Source organism: Nymphalis io, chromosome Z, assembly GCF_905147045.1.
Source record: "Nymphalis io chromosome Z, ilAglIoxx1.1, whole genome shotgun sequence".
NCBI classification, from domain to species: Eukaryota; Metazoa; Arthropoda; class Insecta; order Lepidoptera; family Nymphalidae; genus Nymphalis; species Nymphalis io.
Window position 1 is genome coordinate 15,434,349 of NC_065918.1, and position 26,746 is coordinate 15,461,094.

Below are 26,746 nucleotides of genomic sequence, written 5' to 3' on the forward strand. Positions count from 1 at the left end.
CGGGATTCTAACTCGGAATATTATGTATTGCCTTATAACCCACTAGGAAACGAAACACAAACAATGACCATACCATCGACACTATACCACTGAAAGTATAACAGTATAACACTGAGTTAAGTATCACACACCTAACTAATAATGAGAGGTTTACCTATTGGGATAATGCTAATGTATCTGATACTAACATATATAGCAAATTTAATGTCGTTTTTAATTAAATTTATTTGTTTTTATTTCAATATTTATTTTTAGCTTTTTGCTTCTAAGTCTTACATTACGGTCAAGTATGTTAATTCATTGGTTAAGTCAATTATTAATTAATAAGATCTTTCTAATTTTTTGTGCTTTCATTTTGTTTTACTCTTTCTCAGTATAATTTGTTTGTAATATGTGCAATTTGTCTATAGTATGTGATGCCAATAAAGCTATTTTTATTTTCATATATCTTAAACATGTTTTCAATAAATAATAGCACAACGGAATATATATCTACTTATTATATATTCCTGACGTATTCAAATATTTATATTCGAGCGGATGATATTATGGATTATTATTTTGTTTCTGGTAACACTAATATATATTAATCGTACGTAAATAGAATTGGAAGTGTACTTTTGGTATTAGTTACATAAGCTGTAACGTAATGTTTGTTTCAATAATTAATCTATCATTCATTAACACATGATAAGATATATATAAATATCGTTGTAGAATTACACGCATTGACCTTCTTAATACTTCCTGTATCTTCAATTACAAATTGTAAACGAGATTAATATAATAATATCGTTTGACCGCATAATGTATTTTTATGTAACCGATTTGCATTCACAATGAAATTATATTTCCTTAATATATTATCTACGAGCAAACCACGGCTTCGTCCTTGAAAATATACCTTTACGGCGCGATATCAACATATATTTTTAATTTTATACATATTTTTCAGCCTCCGGATATCTCGATATAATTTTAATTTAATATTTTAATATAATTTTACGCATGCGAACTCGGAACGGATAGCTACTGAATGATTTAATTTCTAAACAATAGAACTAAACAGCTATCGGGTTCAGATTTAATGATTAACTTTTGGCAGTAAAATAAATTACTTTGAATTTAATAAATGGTTCATAAATTAAATGGACTGAAGCGCCCACATAGTGAACTATCGTCTCGACATATTTTTTATTTTTCTGCGAGTTTGCCATAATCAGTCACATCGTTCACATGATACCCATTAGACGCATTGTTAATTATATATTATTCTCACATGTATATTATTAGTGACTGTTTAGTTAAACACTGATTTATCTCTTGTCTAATAGGTATGCACGTTGAACAATTTTTTATAAATATACTTTATAACTCACCATTAACTTGCGTTTGCCAAACAGCATCTCCAACACCCCACAAGCCGGATATAACGAAGAATACTGTCGGTGAATCAGGATTTGGTGTCCAAATAAGCAGCCAGACGATGAGACCCAAGTGAAGAGCAGCTCCCATCACCAATATTGGAAATCGTCCAATGTACTTCATAGCTGAACCAAAGAGCAATGAGCACAGCGCGTTCACGACCCCAAAGCATATCATAACATAGCCAATGGATCGGATACCGAGAGCACATGAGACGTAGGCCTAAAATACATATATTTAATGTAAGACACGTATAAAATATAGGAGTTATAAATCAATTAAACATATTTTTTTTTTCTTTCATTTTTATATTAGGAAGTCAACGGTACATTATGGGAATGTAAAACATATTGTCTATATATTGTCAAATAAAATATAAACTACTCCGAATACACCATCATGGTGCTTCCGTCATAGAATATAAGTTTTTATCCTCATCCTTTAAATCGGAATACAGTAATACAGAATTCATATTTGATGATAAAATAATTGACGGGAGGGTAAATCCCACCCAGACGGGTCAAAAATATTGACTTCAGGTACAATTTGTTTGGAAAATGTAAATCTGATGGCGCTTACTTGAGTGTAATCAGCGCCGATGAACGCTTGCTCCATCCCGATCCACAGCGTGATGGGGATGAGCAATTGCTGATTAGGTTTCTTCAACTGGTAAGCTGTTGCTGACAGCAGTTGAATGCCCGTCAACTTTGATGCGTCAGATGTTCTTTGTTTCTCTCCGTATCTTAATAAACATGCTATAATATTAATATATTATATCTTTTAAGTTTTATATAGTTTAATAAATTAATTTAGAAAATTACTCTCATTTTAGATAGTACATCTAAATGATTAAATGTAACCTTTTCAATGTCAACGGATCAACGGATCTTCTTGTAATGTTCAAGACTGTGACTTCTCCGAAATCGTATAATAAGATTCTATTTGAAGGTAACTCAATTAAAATATGCAAAAAAGAACAATGATTCCAAGATGCCATTGTAACAGGCGTTTAATGAATTTTTAGAAGATAATTACCGTTTGTCTTCCTTTAGTATTTCGAAGCTTTAAACGAGGCAGGATATACACATTCATCGAATGACTAATAACGTAACGCAAATATAACGAAGACAAAAAAGGAACATTAAAATTAATGGGCAAAGTTATATGTAATTTATTCTTTAATATACTGTAAATTTAAAATGACACATTGCGAATTTGGTATAAGATCCTGTGCACATAAATTATTATTGTAGGGAATTTTATGTTGTGAGTATTCTAAAATTTGCTGGGTTATACATGCCTTTGATATTGGAAGAATTGTTAACATATAAACGTAAACTTAATACTAAGAAATTCAAATAATCTGCATTTCAGTCATCAGCGCTCTTTCCTAGGATTCATATAATTAAATATATAATATTTACATTTTGTTTTGAACAGAATATTAAGTTCATTATGTAAAAAAATTCAAATAAGATCAAAAAGAAATAATGAATTGTAAATTTGTAAATATTAGAATAATCTGTTAGCATAAGTTAAATTCATAGCTATTGAGATGTTAAGCATACCTAGAAAGAGGATCTACAAGGAAAGCCACCATCAAAACGGCTACCACCACACACGCGAGGTATATGGCACTGATCTCGTATATCTCGCTGTCTGGTGGCCGGTGTAGGTTCTGGTTGTCGTGGTGTCCTCCACCGATCATGCAGAAGTTGGCTCCACATGATAGAAGTGTATTGCTGGTGTTCTCTTTGGATGTATTTCCGCTGTGCACTCCCGATGAAAATACTGTCCAAGAATATATGAATAAGATTTCACGACTGCTAGATTCAGTATTATAATATTGACATTAAAAATACAATAATTCTTTGTTTTACTTATAATATAGAATATAATGACACGTTGTACAAACATACATACGAATTGTTTTTGTATTTGATAATGGTAGGAACTATTAACCGTACTACTTATTTGATTTACAAGGGGGCATCATTTATACGTTTACAAGAAGGCCCTTAACATAAATAAAGATGATGAAGTGCTTGTATCATCAAAATTAAATTAATGAGAATTTTCAATAGTAAAAAAAAACTCATTTGTATCGTCAGGCCATCGAACCCGGATGCTTGCCGAAAACCCATTGTAACATCAGAAACGAGTTTAATTTATACTTCAACAGCCTTAATCGAAAACTTTCATGCTGTGTAGTTTGTATGATCAATATCCGTTAACTTACCTAAACTTGAGATAAGATTTCCCCATAATTCAGCTGTTTGCCAAGCCAGGAAGAAGAAGCCGAAGAATCTTACGATTATGCCATCAACGGCTTGATCCGTTAGTTTTGCGTATACACTTCCAGCTTGAGTTAGATATGTAGCCTTCGAGGTCCACATAGGAGCTGCTCCCAGGCCAACAATCACTCCAGCCGGAACAAGCGTGTAAAACGCAGGGTAGAATTGGGCGCCAATGTACGGCGCATAACAGAGCATAGAGAGACACAAGGTCCATTTCACAGTTAGCCTCTTAATTAGGAACGTGGGTACAAATATACAAGAGACAACAAGAGCCGCGTAAATGGAACTCAGAGAGACCGTTCCCAGTCCGTCAGCGGCGTTGATCGAAGACTGAAGATTCGCAGTTCCCTGAAAAGCGGTAAACTGCACCATGAACGCAGCGCTAACGGCTGCTACGTTCTTCAATATCCTCCACTTCTCATTTCTCGAAAGTTTGACCTTGCCCGAGGCGTAGGAGTCGTCTTCGGTAGGCAGGGGTGGTGGTTTAACGATATCGTCGTTAGAATCTCTATCGTGCTGGTAGCCATCGTTCTTGAAGCCAGTTTTGATTGTATATACCGAATCCTTGTCCGGGCGGTTGTCTTCACAGCCGCCACCGTGCGTCGCGGTCATAACGTGTTCTCCGTTTGCCCTGCAAGCAAAACAAACTTTTAGAAATTTTGTCAATACAACTGGAACTATTTCTGATACAATTCATAACAACGTAACTACGTACTAATAACAAATTATATCTTGTATGGCAATGATAATTTCAATTCGATCATATAAGGTTTCCGTCAATGTTTTTCGAGACGTGGAGGAAAAAAAAAACAATCGATGAGAGGCCATGTTTTGCGAATCACATTCACGGGCTACCTAGTACAATAATGGAGCGTGTTGTGATCGACAAGGAGGTAGTTTCTGTAACAATTCCGATTTGATTCGCATTCAACGCCACAATGGACAACATCGGCTGAGTACATATTGTGCTATTGTGTTGTTCCACTTGCTCTTTCCTCGTGACATAACCATCGCGCGACCACATGAAATGTATAAACTTAATGAACATCAGGTTCTTTAATATTTAATTGCTTGATTTGATTTCTTAACGAATGTTTACTGTAAAAATACATTTAACATTAACTGAGTAGAGTTTTTCTTGTAAGAATGTTCGTAATCTTAACTTTTATTTTAAAATAAATATTATTTAATAACTCATTTTTATTAGACGATTTATTTTTTAATTAACAGGGATATTTTCGTATGTTGTAATCAATAATTACAAAGACAGAACATATATTGCACAGTTTTTATAACGTTTTAATTACTTTGATTAATTAATAGTTATTACCATTAAAATAAAACAAATAAATTTATGTAATATTCTAGTTGGACTTTCAGCACACTGAGGCATTCACATGCGGTAGTGAAATGCTATCTCGTTCTCTCTTACACAATTAGTATAATATTGTCTATCTTCGTTACTAGCTACAGTAATATAGTGTTTTATTTTTTCTATAAGAATGATATTTATAATCTGACATTACACGGCCTACATAATAAGTATTTAATGGCCCGCAGGCTAGTAAAATAAAAATGGTTTAAATAAACTTGCAATTGTATGCATAGAAGACATTTTGTAATATTTGTATTATTTTCAGAATGAATGCTAACAATAGCATTGTGGTTGTGTCCAACAATTAGCCGTTCGGTGATGAAACCTTGTATCTATAATATTCCGGACGGGTACGACAAAAACAAATACGATCGTCGAATGTTCTATTGTGTAACTTTATGAGTATGTTGTGAACGATAAATCGGTAATGTTTTCATTTGCCATCGTCGATTACCTGTTTACGAGTCTAATTATAAACCAACACAGTTGACAAAGGTGGATTATGTTACTAAGTACCTAATATAATTTAGAAGGGTAACATTTGATTGTCGAATTAAGACGAGGCAACTAATCGAATTTTTGTGACAAATTAAATATTTTAATTTTTCAATTAAATCATTATTTCGAATTACATTAATATTACATGTTTATATTCATATTTCGTCAATTTAAGTGAGGACGCTTTTTAGGCTAACCCGTCATTTTTAATTATACACTTTTGTCGTAAAATTTATAACTATTTAACGAATTAACTATCATTTTAATTTGAGCTTGATTTTATCAACCATAATTGATAACTATGTATAACACTAATTTGTTAATGTAGGTATTGTAATAAAGAAACAAAGACGATTGATAGTCACTTGAGCACGCATCCTGCCCTCAATAAGCGGGCGTCAGATTATATTGAAATTTATACTTTATCAATGAAATACGCTTATAAAGCACGTCTCAGGTGATTTTCAGTTGACCTCATAGTTTTCATCATCGGATCAATCAGACTATATGCGCTCTTAATCTTGAATACAGAAAGGTTAATATCATATGACACTAATAAAAGCAATTATTGCAAGGTAGGTATTTACAATACGTGGTAGCCAGGCGCCTATGATAAGGATAATTCGTATTATTATTTTTGTTTTGATTACTCATAAAAATATTTAATGCTATCAATTACAAAATGAGGAATTTGATTACAGACTTAGTATGCATCTTTTTATTTATATTTCGTCAATTGAAATCACGATCACGACATGAAAATCTTTGGGGGAGGCTGGAAGTTCGTCCAGCAGCAGTGTGTGTGTGTATGTGAATTTATTGAAATATTTCAAAACTAACACAGCTAACGTGCTACTGCTATAAACAGTAGAGGACACATATGTGGTAGAATTTTACTTGAATCATGCTAGTTTATAATCGAGCACGAGAAAACTTGAAAATTGATCGACTATATCGGCTATTAGATTTAAATTATTGATTTTATAATTAATTCTATAATGCTGCATCGGGACGAGCTAGACAAATATTCATCTCTCATTCGAAATTATATTTCTTATCATCTAAGAAAATATACAGTTATTGAACAGTTATTGATGTGATTTCTTGTTTACGCTTCGAAAATTCAAAATATAAAATTGAAGGAAATTTAAAACTAATAAGAAAAACAAGATATTTTTTAAAGCGATCGATCACTAAAGTCGTTTTCGTATCAATAACATAAACAACGTTTAATAAAGCATCATTCTTAAGCATCGAAATACGATACGATTAGAACACAGCGTTGACATCAAAAATACCAATAGTCAACCAGCGTATCTAAATTAAATAAATCCATTCCCACAGTATCACATACAACATTGCCCACATCATTTCCTGTCATCCCCGCCTACTTAATAAGGCTTTGGAGGTCAGGTGAATTAGCAGAACGAAATGGCTGACGTAAAAACATTTTGTACAAAATTAGCCTGTATTGTTAAGCATTTATGTCAAATTGGTCGTGTCGTAAATAAACCTCTACTGACTGATACATGCGTTTCATTTTATCTCATGGGCTACGCGCGCGTTACGTGTTAGGCTCTTTAATCCTTCGAGAATTAAAAAAAAAGGATTACATAAAGGAATTACAAAAAAAAGGTTATTCGAATTTGAGTTATGATAAATTGTTCAGTATAATATTAAAAAATACTGGATAATATTGTGATATTTAAAAATAGCGACATTTAAGCGACAACAATATAAAGAGTATAAAGAAAATGGTGTTAGTTTTTATGTAATACTATTTTCCGCCTGCAGCTATTAGCTGGAAAGTGTGGGAGGGTTATGTATCTGGAACTCTATGTCTTTTTCTGTACCCCTTTCTAGTCATAATTTATACAAAATTTCACGATAATCGGTTGAGTATTTAAGACACAAGTAAACAAACTCACTTTCGCATTTATCATATATTAGTTAGAATTGTATCCCGTATCTAATTTGGTACAATTTTATTTGTTAAGGATTTTAAAAATATTAATGAAAATAATTTAATAAAATTATTAAAAAACTTTTAAGACATTGACGTCACAGTTTCTATTAAACTTGTATACAGATACATAATACTAGAAGGCTTACCCTTGTAGTTGCTTAATCAATTAGTGCTTAAGTCTAATTAGCGTAATGTCTAATCGTTGTTCAAGATCGGTATGCAATTAATCGCTTACTTTAAAATCAATTATTTTATCTCCGTTTCAATTTCAGAATTTTATCGAACACTATTAAAAAATTGCGATTTAATTATCTCGAATCATTTAGTATAGAATGAGGCAAATTGCATAAGTGGAAAAAAAACGGATCGCAAACGAGCACCGCTCGCTTAAATCCAGGCGAATACTATAGAGTTTTGTGTGTGTGCTTGTGTTGTGATGGAAGTCTAAAAAACGTGTAAGTATATGATGGAAATACCGTGGTGAAGAACTGCTCCTTAAGATGAGATCATCTATCATACTAGTCTATACTAATAATATAAATGGGAAATTAACTACGTATGTAATACAATGGGGTCACAAGCAGATTCTATTAGTCTATTTGTTACATTACGGCTAAATTACAAGTTATACAATACTACGTATTAATTACGGGGTTCACCGGAAAAAATAATACCGGATGGAGTCGCGAAGAACAATTATTTAACCAATACGTGATTTATGCTAAATATTATACATTTACACAGACACCTTTCAAGCCCGACAAACTAAGACGACAAAAAAGAATTGCTGTTTGATGGAAATATGTTATGTTTTTTTAAGAAATGCAGACGTCAACGGTAATTTTTCTATATTTCTGTATAATATAAAGTAACACTACGTAAGTCGCGTTGTCGAAGAAAGCTAGTTGATAAACGTTTTAATAATATTTGCGATAAACGACTTGACAGATAAAAATATTTCAACGGAAATTATTATCGTGTTATTTTTTTTTCTGAGAACATATATCAACAGGTACATAAATTCGTTGTATGTGAAATAGGTGCGATGCTCGTATATCGACTAATCAACCTCTTATATCAGGCTCTTTTACAGCAACTGAGACTATCTACTGCTATATAATATATATGACGAGCCGGTTGGCGTGGTTGGTAGAACACTTGCCTTTCACGCCGAAGGTTGTGGGTTCGAATCCCACCCAGGACAGACATTTGTGTGCATGAACATGTCTGTTTGTCCTGAGTCTGGGTGTAATTATCTATATAAGTATGTATTTACAAAAAGAAAAGTAGTATATGTAGTATATCAGTTGTCTGGTTTCCATAGCACAAGCTTTGTACAAGCTTAATTTGGGATCAGATGGCCGTGTGTGAAAAATGTCCCAGGATATTATTATTATTATTATTATTATTATATAATAGGTACTTCACTAGAAATAGTATGGTAAAAAGTTTAATTAAATATTGTGTTACAGTGTGATAAGTTATTTAAAATAGTAAAACGAAATGCGATGTTCTCAAAATGTAAAAAAATAAAAAGAATTCTTAAGGATTTTTTTAATGTTAAAAAAAGGGGTACGAGCAAATGGGCCACCTAATGGTAAGTGGTCACCACCGCCAATAGACATTGGCGACGTAGGAAATAATAACCATTCCTTACATCGGCAATGCGCCATCAACCTTGGTAACTAAGATGTTATATCCCTTGCGTTTTTAGTTACATTGGCTCACTCACCCTTCAAACCGGAACATAACTACTAAGTCTTGCTGCTTAGCGGCAGAATATCTAATAAGTGGGTGGTACCCACCCAGACGGGTCTGCGAAAACCCCTACCACCGGATTTGTGGTGTTTATATTAAAAGTGAACCATATAAAAGCTTATTTTTAGTTTTGCATTTTTTGTCAATTATAAAATTTTGTATTATTTAATAATTTCAATTGAATTGATATTAAGACAGATTATCTTCGTTATGATTTTATCCGTATATTATTTTAATGAAGTCTAAACAAATTGAGAATAAAGTTTAATAATAAAACATTTTTAATAACAAAAAGTCCAATATACAATATATCGCGCTTATTATTTAGTATTTATGCAAGGAATAGGCTACAAAGACACGAGACAATTCACGAGCGTGTGCTAGTGATGAAACAAACTCGTTCCACGGTAAGGACACCCACTGTTGTGATATGCGCTGGCGCATCTTGACCGATATTCATGTTGCCATAACTTAATCGGAATTTATTGTTGCCGACGTTCACTATTTTCTGATAAGATCTTTACGCGACAAAAGGTTTTTATTATATAATATTGACTTGATCCAACAGTCGATGCAAGGAGTCTTTATATATATAAAGAATCGTAATAATAATAATAATATAACATTTTGTTATTTTTATTTAATATTACAAATATTATATGAGAAATACGAAGCAAAAAAAAAACAATTTTACTATCAAAATAACTAAGTACTAAAACTTGGTTGAAGGCATTAATTAAATGCTAGAAATATAGATTATTGTACATACTTTAAGCTCTAAAGAAAGTTACGTTACGTTAAGTAACGAAGGTTGGCGTCATGCAGGCGGATGCCGCAAGTTTGCCAATCCCTTCCAAATGGAGTATACACTGCCACCGATAAATGAATGGCATAAGAATGTAACGTTATTTTGACATATAGGATGTTAATGATAGGCAAGTATACGACAAAATGCCCATCTGATGGTTAGTGGTTGTCACCTTCCAAACATTGAAAAAATATTACCTATCCCTTACACACCGTATTTCTGTGACAGCCTTCATGTCTCCCGACAAACAAAGACCACAAAGTAAACAATTATTGTTTGGTGGAAATATCTATATTATAGCCGAGTTGGCCCTGTGGTAAGAACGCGTGAATCTTAACCGATGATCGTGGGTTCAAACCCGGGCAAGCACCACTGAATTTTTATGTGCTTAATTTGTGTTTATAATTCATCTCGTGCTTGACGGTGAAGGAAAACATCGTGAGGAAACCTGCATGTGTCTAATTTCATTGAAATCCTGCCACATGTGTATTCTACCAACCCGCATTGGAGCAGCGTGGTGGAATAAGCTCCAAACCTTCTCCTCAAAAGGGAGAGGAGGCCTTAGCCCAGCAGTGGGACATTAACAGGCTATTACGGTACGGTACGGTATCTATATTAAATGTAAAATTTATTTTTATCAACACAACACGATACACCGATCGTTTTCAATGACATAATTGCAAAATTATCTTTGAATCTCGTACCAGGTACATTTGTTGGAAACTAGTAATTTCAAAGATTATAGCGTATTTCATAAGTATATATCAAACGCCCATTTGTTAAGTCCGCTATCATGCCCACAACGAATCCATGCACTTCACATTGACATGTCAAATTTAGGTCTCAATTAAAATCAAATAATATAAATTTTCTTTGATTGGAATGAAGGAATGAAAACCCATTGAGTATTACCTATTTATGAATAACCAAGGACAGCAGACAATAGAGAGCTGAAATTAAGTTCTAAAGTAAATAAAATTTGTTTTTAGTCTCTAATGATTTATGGAATTGTCCTGCAAAATTAACTAATATACACATACTCACACGAAATGATTAACTTAACACATATGGATAATCTCCATTTATATTGAGCATTCTTAGGAAAGCTCATGATATTTGCAAACAATTTACGTAATCATGAATCGTACGTATTTATTCCATGTCTCGTACCTCCCAAAACACGCCGAACAATCCTTGATATATAACAAAATGGAAACGCTATCCCACTTTTAAAAGGTGATACGTGGTCTGTCGTGGGTTATGGAACTATTTGAATATCGAATGTTATACTTATACAGTGCCGATAGTTACACCTAAATCTTCTTATATATTAGTTGCGTTGGCAGTCTAACTCATTATAGCAGGGCTATATAATATGCCCCAACAGACCACTTTGTTTTTTGTTAACCAATTGTTATAATTTCTGTACCATAATATATCATATTAGTGTTCGATTAAGACTCTAAAATTATTGGAAGTATTTTATGCTGCAATAAACTGGTTATGCTATTGAAAGAGGATAATGCTTAAACATTTTTTTTATATACTTGGAATGTGTGTTAAAAATATTTTCAATTCATTTTCCTCCTTCCATAAAAAAGGAATAAAAATCTGTACCTGTTACAGAGCTTGTATTACAAATGTAATTCTATGCATGTAATAATACGCTCAGATGAAATAATTATATTTTTATTTTATCCAAGCGATAAAAAGTAATTTATCCTAGTTTAAAATTAAGGTTCAGGCAAGTAAGGTTTTTGAGTTTTCCTATCAATATATTCAGAAACATGGAGTTAGGAACATGAGATTGTAATGATCTCTTTCCAGTCGTATTGATTTTTGTACCGTGTTACTATGAGATTGTAGGAACAAAAAGTATCCGTGTATTGCCGCACACACATATGTAACATAAAATCTGTGCAACTGAACTAAATTTCAGCCAGGATCAGGAGAGACCTCATATTACAACACTATGCATTTTTGTGTACCAGTTTGAAGAGTAACTAAGACAGATCAATAACAGGTACATTATAGACGAACCACTTGCATTCACGTGTTGTAGAGCTATTTTTAGGAATCGAGTAATTTATCTTAGCCCCAGAACCAGTTTCCGTGAACCAGTTACAAAAGGAAGGGATATGAATGGAATTATCGGCAACTAACAAAAAAAAATGTTCGTTCGTACGGCCGAGCTACTTACTGTCATCATTATACAGTAAACCTCTTAAGGAATGCAATTCCGGGTTCAAATCCCGCGTTGAGTAAGGTCGCACTCGTTTCGCGAGTTTCTGACGATTCTTTTGTGCAACAACACAAACTGATTCTTGACAGGTAATCGTGACATTTGTGTTAAGTGAATGGGTGATTTTCTGCGACTTTTTTTACGAGAACGTTGATAAGAAAGAATAAAATTAATAATAATTCATTTTGCAAAAGTTTTTTCTGTCTCTTTGAAGCTCTTAATTCTTCAGAAAGTAATGATTAATTTGATTATTTTTATATAAAATAGTCAATAGCGTTGTATTACATATATTATATTAATTCCCTTATAAATATATCTGATACAATGTTAAATAGTAATAGCCACGAATGGCAAATTCAGTCTTTCGCAGATAAAGTGGATCAATATATATGAAATATTGTTGATAAAATGAACAAAAAGTATTTTTTGAAAAATAAATATGCTTTAATTTGTAACAAGACATATTATTGTAACTACCACATGTACCATGCTAATTGTTAACGCCATCTGTCATTTGGTTAATATAATACATAAATCCTAATCGGGACTCGAGAAACTCGAAGCTGACCAGAAATCAAACAGACATTGAATGTAAATTAATTTAAATGTTGATTTTCATTACGAGAACATAAAAAAATGTAGGCAGCATTGTTTTTTGTTCTACAAAACTCTTATATTTTTTAAATGTAAACTCGAGATAACACGTTGACAGTTGAAATATAGTATTTATCCAATCGATTTATTTTAGTTCAATTAGATTCAAATTCCGTTCAGATGATTCGATTCGGGAAAGCACAACTAAATTGTTCATCTATACTATTATAAAAAAATTTTGCTTTATGTGAGTTATTTATATGCAATGTGAATAATAATATTCAGCGATGGTTATCCTCACAGCAGATCACGATTACATAAGTACTGACAAACTAAAATATTATCGAGGCCTGTTAATTACGCAGAAGTCATTATAGTTCGCAAGTGTGTCTACGAACACAAGTGTAATCTCATAGTTGGATGGGCAGCAATCCGATAACACCGGAGAGAGTGCAAGCACCAACAGCTTTGAGTATTTGCTGAGGCATGGGAGTCTAACATCGACAACTTTCTACTACTGAGAACTTGACTATCAACAATGAATAACTTTAAATCCTAGGAACCGTGGACCTCTGGATCGGCATTTATATAAACTAGCCATAGAGATATTAAACGTATCATGATTGTTCTTCGATCGATCTTTAGTTAAAATCTAAGTGTTCATTGGTCATCATGGATAGGTAGGTCCGCATTAATGCCTAAAATAACAATAAATGATTTAATAATCAATGTTATTTTTTTTAACGAAAATATAAAACAAAAACATAAAACAAATCTGGTGTTTCAATACTGAGTATAATCCGATTAGATCAAAGAGGCGGTCATAGCGTCTAAATATTAAGAGGCTAAAAGACTACGCATCATAAGCGTTGGAATACTAACCGTTTAAGTTTAACGCTCGCATCATCACGCTATATTATCTTTAATTCTTGTGACAATTAATCAGGCGGTTGCATCTGGTTGAAAGTGGACGGCACCACATCAATCTGACGATGTACGGTTGGTCTGGATGGAATCGGTTATATGTCGTTGCTCCCTTGTGTTTATTTTAAGACTCATTAAGAACTTGCCTGCGAACTGTCATTATGAAAGGTTGAGAATTTTCCTTGACCCAAGATCTCGTTCGGATGTTTGGAATTTGTGTATTGGTGAAATTGATTGATTGGCCCACGGCAGACTAGTTTGTTTAGATATAATTTTGGGTATTTAGTTGTAAAAAATTTGTAAACAAAAACGGCTTACTTATATTTTAAAAAAATATTAAAGTAGCAATGATGTTTTAGAACACTATTAATTACTTGATCGTTTTAAATTTAGCTTTAATCTAATATATTTTTTATATGGCTTTTCGGTGGGTGAACATAGATTGATTCGTCAATGTAACGTAGAAACTAACTTACATTTCTAATGAAAAGCATTTCAATATAAATTGCATTTTCATACTCGTCATTAAATTTTAAAATATCTTATACGTTTTATGATCTTGATATTTGATTGCGTACAAAAATAATATCCTATGCTATCCTAATTCATCCTTTCCTCATATTAAATTTGAACTAATTTCTCTTAACTTTAAAATTTAAATAAATTTTATTTTATTTATTTTTGTGAATGACTGAATGAGAACATTAATTATATCCATAAAACGGTTTAAGACATGTCGTTTCCTTTGCAACAGTTGACTGTTAAAAATGTTAAAATGCAATCTGTTCTCAATGTTTGCGCTAACATGTGTCGATGCGTGTTTTTAATCCCGTCTACGTTCATTCTATCAATTCATTGAATGAATGGAATGTCTCATGAACAGGAACTCATGACTCACTCTGTATAGGATTTGAAAGCGATACATTACGATCAATTAATTGATGAGCCGTTGCATGCAAGATCTAACCAATCAATAAATGTTTAATTAAAAACTTTCCAAATATTTTGCATTTCAATATATGGTGAAAAATATCGTACATTTTTTTATTTTCTAACTTATAAACATTGCAAAATATTTACAACAGCTGAATGTTATTATATCGATTAGAAATTAAAATTAAATTTCGAGATTTTACGCTGTCAAGGAACCATTTGAAGAGCACAGAATATATTTTTGACATTTTATTTTAATTTTTATCGAATAATGCTATCGTTAATTCAAATAATTAATCGCGTATTATAGCGGAACTTATAAAATTTATAATTTATGAGTGGACGCAATAATTAAACATCTAAATTCTAAGCAACGCAGATTTAAAGGTTAGACGTCATACTTAAGCTGATATCGTGTTTTAAACTGACAAGATATTATTTTGAAATTACGATTAGGTATAATTAAAGTTTTTTTATCGGCATTACTCGTTCAAAACGTTGTCTATCATAGATGTTTATGTTCTAACGGACAAAAATCTAGCACTAATTCAGATATTCGTTAAAAAATACGAGTCTAAATTACATGCTTGTGCTTAGCGCAACACGATTGATCCCAAATGTTTATTATAAAAAATATCATTGATTCATGCGCCATGATATGTTTTAAATAATGACATTTAGGACCGGTCGATTGAAAGATTGTATTAAGTATTGATGAGAGCAGTCCCCTTTATTCATAGTATACGGTTTAATACATAGCAATAAACTATCATATATTTAATAGGTTGAATATAATGTAAACATACGTTAATTAAAATTGATGAAAATAATTAAATTTAAATATTTTAAAGGAAAGTCTCAGACGTTTTTAATAATATTTATTATTAATGCTCTATCTCCGTGGGTTTCAGCGTGATGGTATAAAGTATATCTATTTATTTCAATAGGTAGGGTAGGACTTACCTGTACTTAGTATATTAAAACAATTATTCTGTTCACCCTTATATAATATTATAGACTGTCGCGTTGATAGCTAGATTGCTTATAAAGCTTGTGAGTGATTGCTCGCAGAATATTGGATGATTTAAGAACAAACAACATTTATTTACACCTTACAGATCATATTTTGTTACTAGATACACTAATCTAATGTTAGTAATCATAATCGATAATCCTAAACTTCAATCCTAAAACCTTGTCTAAGATAAGTTTGATTTGTCAGAACGTGCACCACTTGAAAATGGTTCAGCCGGTTTAGGTACTGACAGTAATTTGTCAGCAAACATCCTTAGGATGACGGGGATGACGCGCATGCCTTGCGCCCCGGAATAAGCACCGAGTCCAACTCCAACAAAGGATACGTTTGTTGAAAATATTTTCTAGTTAGATAAAGTTGCCACGTTACGAGTTTATCTTAATCTTCAACATAGTTTCATGTGAATGTTTTTTTGTTATTAATTAATTAATTACAATAAATTAAAATAAAAACATACAAATTTCAAATCAATAATTTCTATAAGAACGTAGAAGTACCCAACGTTTTTTTGTACAAAACATATTTGTAAATACCAAAAAACACAAAAAATGTTTTGATAATGGTTTTTCCGTTTCTTAATACAAAGTTATTCCACGCTTTGTTAGAGGTAAATAAAAAATACAAAAACTTGTATTGTAATAACAAAAAATTGAACATAAGAACATCCGTTCGTTAATTGTTATTAATTAATCCTCAAAATAGAGGATCGTTAAATATTTTCGCTAATTTAAAAAAAATGTTGATAGTTTAAATTTTATAGGCACATGAAGAAAAAATACAATTATTATAAATTACAGAGTTAGTTTGGATTTAAGAATGGCTGAGTTTTGAAAATAACTAATTGACATATAAATCAATGACCTTTATCGGGTTATTCCGGGGAACCCCGATGTATTGGAAATTAATTTTATATATAAAAAAGCTGAATTTTAAGTGAACCTGACGAAAACGAATGACAGATAATGTATCTAATATAATTAGTTTGTTCATAAAAAACGCGTTAATTTTTTTTTCTCATTCGTTCTTCGGGTACCTAAATGTTTGATTTTCGGAGTTTCCAGCAGACGTATTATTACTTTAACACGTATTAACACGTAGAAGTGACGTCAACTTTGCGTTTTTTCACTTGTTGTTGTTGATAAGAACGCTTGTAACTATTTTAAGTAAATAGGAAAATACTTAATGATAATATCCTGGAACATTATTCACACACGGACATCTGATCCTAAATTAAGCAGAGCTTGTACTATAGAAACCAGACAACTGATATACTACATATACTACTTTTCTTTTGTAAATAGATACTTATATAGATAATGACACTCAGACTCAGGACAAACAGACATGTTCATGTACACAAATGTCTGTCCTGGGTGGGAACCGAACCTACCAACCTTCGGCGTGAAAGGCAATTATTTACCAATCACGCCAACTAGCCCGTCAAAAACGTCATATTATATTTATATACCAGTGATATATAATCATATTAAATTTAAAATTATGTTCACTGGTTCTTATACATCTCTTATCTCTTAAAGTTTTTTGTAATTTTCCAGTGATAGGTTTAACTATAATTATTTAATCATTTTCAGCATTCAAGACTAAGTTATAGTATCAAAAGTACGAGATTAAAAAAATAGCAAAGTTATGTTAAATTAAGATCATTTATTACGTTATTTTATTTGTAATTATGTCTCTATATTAAAAAATCAAGTTCTGTTGTCTGTGTTGTTTTCATATTAAAACTTTAATAGTATATACTTCTCGCTGATAATCGCGTAAAGGTTTCTATCCTGGAATAGAATATGGAATGGTTCTATCAAAAGTCAATAGGTGGCGTAACCTTAACCTTCTTGCAACGAAAATTATTACATAGGCCTTACAACACTGATGACTTATCTCTTTATTATAAAATTCTTTATCTAAAAATCATTAAACTGAGATCATATGATAAAAAAATAACTTTATACGTAACAACATATATTTAACGGTCTCTAATTAAAATTAATATGAACCGGCCGTGAAAGAATTTATGAATAGCACAAAGCAAAAAAGAACTTGAGTTGATAGATAGACATTTATGACTTGTTGAAATGAAGTTATGTTAAAATATTTATTAAGATTTTTTATTAATTACATATTAATTATAAAATAAAATGTCCTGTCCGTCTGTTTTACCGCGATAAATTCAAAAACTACCGAATGGATTTTCATACGGTTTTCACCAATGGATGGAATGATTTATGGGGTAGATTTAGATGTATCATTCAATCTGTAAATTGACTGAAATATAACGATGATTGTTGAAGATGTCAGAAAAAATCATGTTGACTTTGAACTTTACTGGCGTACACCAATAGTTATATAATATGACGATATAAATAGTTTTATGTAGTATCAACCCGTGAGAAGCCGGAACGGGTAGCCAGTATTTTATAAATGTTAGATCTCATACACGGTACTGTGTTGGGGTAAACCCCTTTGTACAGTTACTATGAACCGACATTAATGAACCGGTCATCGGACATTAAAAACGTAAATATCTCATTAAATATTAAGTATATTATTTATGTTTTTTACACTTCTTCTTTTTGAAAATACACGAAAAGTAAGCTTATACAATAAAAACATTATAGTATGTAGTGTGGTATTACTTGGTGGTTGGGCATTGTGCGAGCTTGTCTGGGTAGGTACCACCCACTCATCAGATATTCTACCGCCAAACAGCAACACTAAGATTGTTTAAATTGATAATATATCGTAAGTATATTTTAAGTGTGTTCTTGTCATTGCACAATTAAGTCAGTTATTTAAAAAAAATAAGTATTATAATAAACCATCATAAAAAATGGTTTTAATTAATATTTGTATCGATAACATTATGTTATGTAATTTAAATTTCAGTACCATTTATTTCTTATAACATTTAAGTTAATTCAAGAAATAACAAAGCATAACATTGTTATATAACAACTCCAACAGGTTCAATAGCATCTTGGAGACTCGTTACTATATATATTTACTTTAAGCTAAGTGTCGTGCCTTGAAGTTTGATCCAGTACTATTAAGAAATCACTTCGTAACTCACTCGTTAAATGTTGCAAATATATAAGTGACACACTATTTTGATGCGTATGTGTTTCAAATGTTACAATTGTTGTAGTAATTTTTTATGAAATTGGTAGGCAGGTGTGCAAATGGGACATCCATGGTAAGTAAGGACCAAAGTAAGGACCATAGACATTGGTACTGTAGGAAATATTAACCAAATTTAAAATAAATTGTCAAATTGTATAAAATTTGTATATTTATTATTTTTTACAAAATTATTTATTAATTTGGTTATTTGTTATTATTCTTTTGTGTATTTTTGATTTAATTCTTTGTGAAGACTTGATTGGTCATATACCAATGTTTTTTAAATTTTTTTAATGTGATAATAATTTTTGTATATGTCGTAACTGTTTGTCTTCCTTAGATTAAATAAATAAATTCCTTTCATCGCCAATGCGCCACCAAAATTGTGAACTAATATGTTTTGCCCAGTGTAATTACAGGCGCAAGCCTGTAATTACATTGGCTCACTCATCCTTCAAACCGAGTAGATGGTAACTATTCAGACGTGCTTGCCTAAGCTCTGCGACGAAATATAATCAATGTCGCGTATCAAATAATTCTGATATTTAACGATTATGCCCTTGTGTTGTGATCGCGTTGTTCTTACAGAATATCCAACTGTGATCTAAATATTTAATATCAATTTACTTCAAATAGGAAATAATATAAAGTGCAATGTAAAACACATGGCACTTAATATTCTCAAAAGCTAGCTATATCGACTAATATATACACATACTCAGCTATTTTTGTAGTTTTTGATTTTGCAGTATATTTTAACATATTTCTCATGATCATGTATATTACCTATTATGTTCTATTTCATTACACGATACCGTAACAGCCTGTTAATGTCCCACTGCTGGGCTAAGGCCTCCTCTCCCTTTTGAGGAGAAGGTTTGGAGCTTATTCCACCACGCTGCTCCAATGCGGGTTGGTAGAATTCACATGTGGCAGAACTTCAGTGAAATTAGACACATGCAGGTTTCCTCACGATGTTTTCCTTCACCGTAAAGCACGAGATGAATTATAATCACAAATTAAGCACATGAAAATTCAGTGGTGCTTGCCCGGGTTTGAACCCACGATCATCGGTTAAGATTCACGCGTTCTTACCACAGGGCCATCTCGGCTTTTTTTTTTTTTACACGATACAGTGGCTACAATACGGACTGTTTTTATTGTTCTTAAATGTAGTATATTAATATACAATAAATAATAATAAGATTGACTCGGATTTTTATAAATATCCTGGGACATTATTCACGCACGGCCATCTGATCCCAAGCTAAGCAGAGCTCGTACCATGGAAACCAGACAACTGATATACTACATATACTACTTTTTTTTTGTATATACAATTATATAGATAATTACACCCAGACTCAGGACAAACAGGTGGACCGACTCCAGCCAGGTGGACCGACGACCTTAAGAAGGTGGCGGGCACCAACTGGATGCGGAAGGCGGAGGACAGGGAGCTTTGGCGCACCTTGGGAGAGGCCTATGTTCAGCAGTGGACAACGATTGGCTGTTGATTGATTGACAGGACAAACAGACATTTTCATGCAAACAAATGTTTGTCCTGGGTGGGAATCGAACCCATAACCTTCGGAGTGAAATGCAAGTATCTACCAACCACGCTAACCGGCCCGCGTTTTTATTATTTTATAAATGTATATTCAGCAGATATATTTGTCGATAGTACGTTAGGAACAGTTTTGAATACATTGTATTACATACATAAATAATGTTTACAAAAAAATACATGTCAGGTGAATTCGAATCTGCAACCCGAGGCAATATCTGATCACTGCGCGATATGGTTTTTAAGTACCTATTTATATACGCAACTATACTATGCACCGTGAATACGAATCCATCTATTTTTATCTGAATTACTTTCTGTACCTTAATGCGGTCTACACTTGGATCTAGTTAATCTAGTTTCCATCAAGAGAGCGCGACTAGACTCGCCCAGTTGGAAATTACTTTAATTTGTAGTTTATTAGCAACTCGCCCCGGTGGCACTCGACTTGTTTAGAATAAGACCATTGAAACTATTTTTTTTTATGAATTTTAATCGGTTCATAAACTCTTACTTATAAACAAACGCAGAGTTTCTTTTTATCCGATTACAGCGCAACAGGGATAAATGTGCTTACACTAAATGTCAACAACCTCGATTCTATGTTTTTTAATCGTTTGTTACGAAGATATTATGGTCATTATAAAATGTGTCCATAGTTTTTACTTTTGTTAATTTTACATCCATGTTCATAGTGAAATTGTCTATGTTAAAACACTTAACCTCACTTCTCTGTTAGTCGGTTATCAGTATTTGTTACGCTAGTATAGACTACAGTGAAAGTCTATTTGATTCAGTATATGAAAGTAATTTGTGTTCAATCATATAAAGGAGATTTATATTTCTAACATACTTAAATATCTAAAGTAATATTATAGTAAAAATGCGAAAAGCTGTCTGTCTGATGGTTTTTTATACCGAACTTTTTATAAACTGTCCCCTCCCCCTATCTTAATACAAAAGGGGGCACAAACTAGTCAAAAATATATACGTAACGATGTAGTTTGAAGTTGAATTATTTAGCTACAAACATATGCCGCTTAATTTCGAGAAGCTGGTTGGCGTGGTTGGTAGATACTTGCCTTCCACGCCGAAGGTTGTGGGTTCGATTCCCACCCAGGACAGACATTTGTGTGCTAAGCATGTCTGTTTGTCCCGAGTCTGGGTGTAATTATCTATATAAGTATGTATTTATAAAAGAAAAGTAGTATATCAGTTGTCTGGTTTCCATAGTACAAGCTCTGCTTGATTTGCAATCAGATGGCCGTGTGTAAATAATGTCCCAGGATATTATTATTATTAATCTACCATATAAATGTGAATTAGCAAATATACTAAAAACCCTTTAATAGAACGTTTTCGTTTCGAAGCGTTAGAAGAAATGTAATTAAAGTAATAATAATATAATGTAATTAAAGTAATAATAGTGTCATCATAAATAAAGCTGCGATTTTGGATTAAGTCCGTGTTAATACATCTTTTAGTGAGATAGATAATTATCAAATATGTTTTATAATCATTATAAACTCCCCGTCCCCACTTTGGTACGAATAAAATTCATACAATTTTTTTTAAAATCCGTTTATTTTTATGGTATTTCGCTTATAACTCTCCGTTGGTCTAGTGGCTAGATGTAACGCCACAGACCTGGAGGTCCTGGGTTCAATTCCCAGGTCGGGCCAGTAAAAAGTTATTGGATTTTTCCGTCAGAAAACTCTCAGTAGCAGCCCGGAGTCTGGAAGTTTCAAATTTGTACATTCCGTTTTGTGCGTCACAAAAGTACGTGAAGCCGTTAGTCCTGTGCCTGAACTCTTGTTGAACTCTCTGAAGTGTCTAAGGATTGCCAGCCCATCGGTTTATGAGGGCTATGTAATAGAGAGTGCACTTGTGTTGTGCACTATAATATGTCCTGCACAGTTAGCTAATCTCTCTTGAAATTGGCCGCCGTGACCGAAATCGGTCCGAAGGACATTATTTCGCTTATAAATATTATAATAGATGTCATGTGTATTGAAACACTATAGTAACATAAATAAAGAAATAATAATATACACGATCGTTTTATTACATAATTTTAATATTATTATTTTAAGAATAAAACATTCTATTGATGTAAGTCTTTTTCGACATGCGATTGATTATATTAACTTTTTAAGCAAATTTGAATCATATACCTCATGGCAATAAAGTTTAATATTGAAATACTTACGTTTCTTTTTGCTTGGAAAAGCAGACGATATAACACTGAAAGTGCATTAATCTATAGATTATATCATACTAGTTCTTTACTGTGATTTCCGTCCGCTTCGTAAAATAACAAGTTTTTTTTTTTTAAAAGATCCGTCAAGTTGATCGGGCGTGAACAAACAACTGAAAACAATGTTCCTCACTTAAAATATTAGATGCTGGTATAGCATTGTGGATTTTGGATATGAAAGTAGTATATTTTTATTCAAATCTTTTCACAAGTATTTATGACACGTCAAGCGCTACCTCTTTGAAAAACGTCCTGAGAAGAACCGGCGAACGAAAGTCATAAAGTTAACTATAAGTTTATTGTTTCCTAAACATTACATTTATGGACCTTTTAACAACATTTTAACTAACTTTTTTTTAAAATGTATCTAACGTTTCGTTATATGTTAGGTTATATGATATTATAATAATCTAAACGCATTTTTTTCCTTCTAAGCGACCTTAATGAATACCTCCAGTTAATTATAATATACATTTTTTTTACTAATAAAATATTAATTACCGATACGTGAAAATGTCGTCTTGAATTTTTATCGTGTCGTGATCGACGAGGTTGGCTTTGAATTTTCCTTTTTAAGCGTATACGTGACGCGAATAGTAATATCACGTTTAGTTTTATACTTAACCATTTAAATATTGATAAAGAGAGAGCGCACACTTTAGTCTGCACGTAAACGTGGTCTAGGTCATTTATTTAATTTTAACATACATCATAATCAGGAAACATACATTTGATATACTATGTCAAATAACAAAAAAAATCGAGCCATTATTATCAAATAGAAACAAGTTCGTTTTTTATGTACACATTTTTTTTTGCACAAATAGACCGTTAGTGTGACGTAATGGAAAAGTACGAATAGAATGTGGGGTAACATGCACGTGTGGAATGAAATTCTGCCATATCCACCACCCGCAGCGAAGAAGCATCTTATGTATCCTTGGAACTTAGTTCAAACCGAAAATGGGTATATATGAAGAAAAATTGTATAAGAATATCAAATAAAAGTTAGTACGGCTTAGACTAGAGGTGACCAAGTAAGCAGAGCTTATGTTAATTTAGGTACGGTCTATCTCACAGTTCCACCAACCAACAATGGAGCAGCGTGGTGGAACAAGCCCCAAACCTTCTCCTATCAGTAGGATATTCACTGGCTGTTTCTATCCCACAGTAACTAGGCCTAAGAAAGTTTTAGGTCAAAAATAAATGACTTGGTAGAAGACGCTACCTGTGAAGACAAGACTGAGTAAGGGGAACCTTAATACCCGTAGTTACGTTAGCCAGGAACAATAACCATCAGCAAAACAACGTCAACTGTAATGAAGACCGAGAGATAAGTCTCGAGGCCTTGAACCGGCGTCTCACGATGAGTTTATCCTGTAATTTCCTCCTCAATAGAAAATTTTGATGATTGGTAATTTTTTTAATAGAAATTTGAGGTGTCCTCGTTATTAAAGCATTCACTGACATATATTTTGATTTTTATTCTATCATCTAATGTACAATATGGCCTACGAAATACGTGTTGTTAATACCAATAATTCAACCATAACCATTCATATATATGGAAGCGTTTAAGTTTTTTTACATAACAACATGATTACATTACTATGATAAATAATTATTATCTTCACTAAATATATTATAGTTTACGTCTCATAAGTAAGAATTTATCCGTTCATTCAATTAAATACATTAGTATGCGAACACGGTACTAGTTGTAATTTTGTTAAAGTCGGTGCGTCATATATCTATACATGGATAGTATATGTGTCTATTATCGTCAAAACACTCTTATACGTCATTAAGAACAAAAATAAATGCAATAACTGCCGTCATACACGTCCGGGAACAGATCGCAACACTAGGCGACTAGACAGGTCCCGTGCTTTCCGAGGCACAGGAATTTAACCATTGAATTCATTTACAGAAACACCGAATAAGTGATAATTGACGGGCCGGTTGGCATGGTTGGTAGATACTTGACTTTCACGCCGAAGGTTGTGGATTCGATACCCACCCAGGACAGACATTTGTGTGCATTAACATGTCTGTTTGTCCTGTGTCTGCGTAATTGTCTATATAAGTATTTATTTATAAAAGAAAAGTAGTATATGTAGTGTATCAGTTGTCTGGTTTTCATAGTACAAGCTCTGCTTGGTTTGGGGTCAGATGGCCGTGTGTGAATAATGTTCCAGGATATTAGTATTATTATTAAGTTTTATGTATTGGCTGGAACGGAGATGTTACTATATTAATATGGCAGATAAATCAAAAGTAAATAAACATGAAATAATTAATTTTGTTTAAGTGTAATTTCGTAGTTCGTACGTCAATAATATGTGTTAAGACGCGAGCCTGGCGTTAAATGAGCGCCAAGTTTTCTAATAAAAAACATTAAGCGCGTTTTAGAAATAAAATTGAAAACTCGTTACTTTCTTATTAATGTTTTAATTGTTAAATAATACAATTTTGATGTTATTAAAAATTGATCTATCATTTTCATTTGATATTTAACAATGTTATTTTACGGTGTATATAATTTTCATAATCTTATCGTAGAAATGGCGCACGCGCTAAAGAATTCATCATTTAAAGTTTATTCATCTGTTTCCAATTAGGTTACTGACGCGACATGCGTGACGTACATCTATGACGTTGAGATCACTAATGAATATACATAAGCGAGTAAGAATAATCTTAGCCATTCGTTAAACCGTAATTATTCACGAACGATCACAAAACATCTTGTTACAGTCAAGGAAGAGGTAACAATTTGATTAAACGATTTAATTTGAGATCGTGTAGCAGTAACGTCCGCCATCTTGAATTTTTGGCGTCAACATTTTGTTGACGTTTTATAAATTACAGTTGAAATGGATTGATAATTATAAGCTATACAATAACTGCTAACTTTGTTTAGAGAATTATTAGTTAAACAATGCTGTCTTCTTCTTTCGAATGTCAAATAAATGATGATAGAATAAGAGAAAACAGTGTTTAACTAAACATCCGCTTAACATTTATAAGTAAGGGCGATAGTTTATGGCTTTATAATATTAAAAAAATCGAAATTCATATAAATTCTTTACGATTGTCTTGTCGTATACGTGCACGTGACACGTCATTGTTCTCTCGTCTGTATTATTATTGCATACGCGTTGATGTGTTCAATAATTGTTGCATTTTCACTTTTCGCTCGGTTTGAACTAATTTACATGACCAAATTATGTGTGACGTGTCACTCGTTGTCTCGTTTTCACTCATTTTTATTTGATCGTGTTATCTTTATTTTAATATATTTAAATTTATTGACTAAAAATGTCATGTCATGTAACTCCAGTCACTAAGTTTTAATCAAGTCTTATATTCATTCTATTGATTTAATGCTTCGTAAATTAAAAATATTTATATGAAAATGATGTTATTAAACGTAAAAAATGGATTAATATTACTTTCATTTATTTACCAATTAACAAGCACATTAATAACAAAATCTTATTAAGTTGAGAAAAACTGTGTTTTTTTTTTCTTCATTTTACATAATATATTATATTGAATATGGATAGTTTAGAGGACGTACGGTGACAAATGACTTTTTTAAACGCCTATTGGAATGGAATGGAATTGTGGTCCAAAATTCTTTATTATCTTTGAATCGTTGGCAAATCCGCCACTTTTTAAGCAATACGTAATTCGTATAACTTTATATTATTAAGAGTTCAAACTGTAAGTGTATTTATTCTAAAAAAAATAATAATAGCACTTATCTTATGGCGTTAAACTTACTTATCTCTAATTTTAACCGTTAAACTCTATGGCAAGACTTAGTGCTACGTCATAATTAGATTAATTTACGCGTTACTTAATCAAACGAGGATATCTAATCTTAAAACATTTAAAATGATCTTCCCGTGTAGTGGACCTC

At 32.2% G+C, this 26,746-nt stretch overlaps 1 protein-coding gene across 2 annotated transcripts in view; it reads right to left on the bottom strand.

Annotated features, from left to right (window-relative positions):
* LOC126780493 (UNC93-like protein) overlaps positions 1-26,746 on the bottom strand; it is an 87,807-nt gene that overhangs the window by 7,621 nt on the left and 53,440 nt on the right. For both annotated transcript variants that reach the window (XM_050505042.1, XM_050505043.1), the window contains 4 exons: positions 3,665-4,353; positions 2,994-3,216; positions 2,005-2,167; positions 1,380-1,647 (listed from right to left, as the gene is read on the bottom strand). In XM_050505042.1, coding sequence (XP_050360999.1) covers positions 1,380-1,647; positions 2,005-2,167; positions 2,994-3,216; positions 3,665-4,334 — 1,324 coding nt within the window. In that variant the 5' untranslated portion in view covers positions 4,335-4,353. The remainder of the gene's footprint in view (positions 1-1,379; positions 1,648-2,004; positions 2,168-2,993; positions 3,217-3,664; positions 4,354-26,746) is intronic.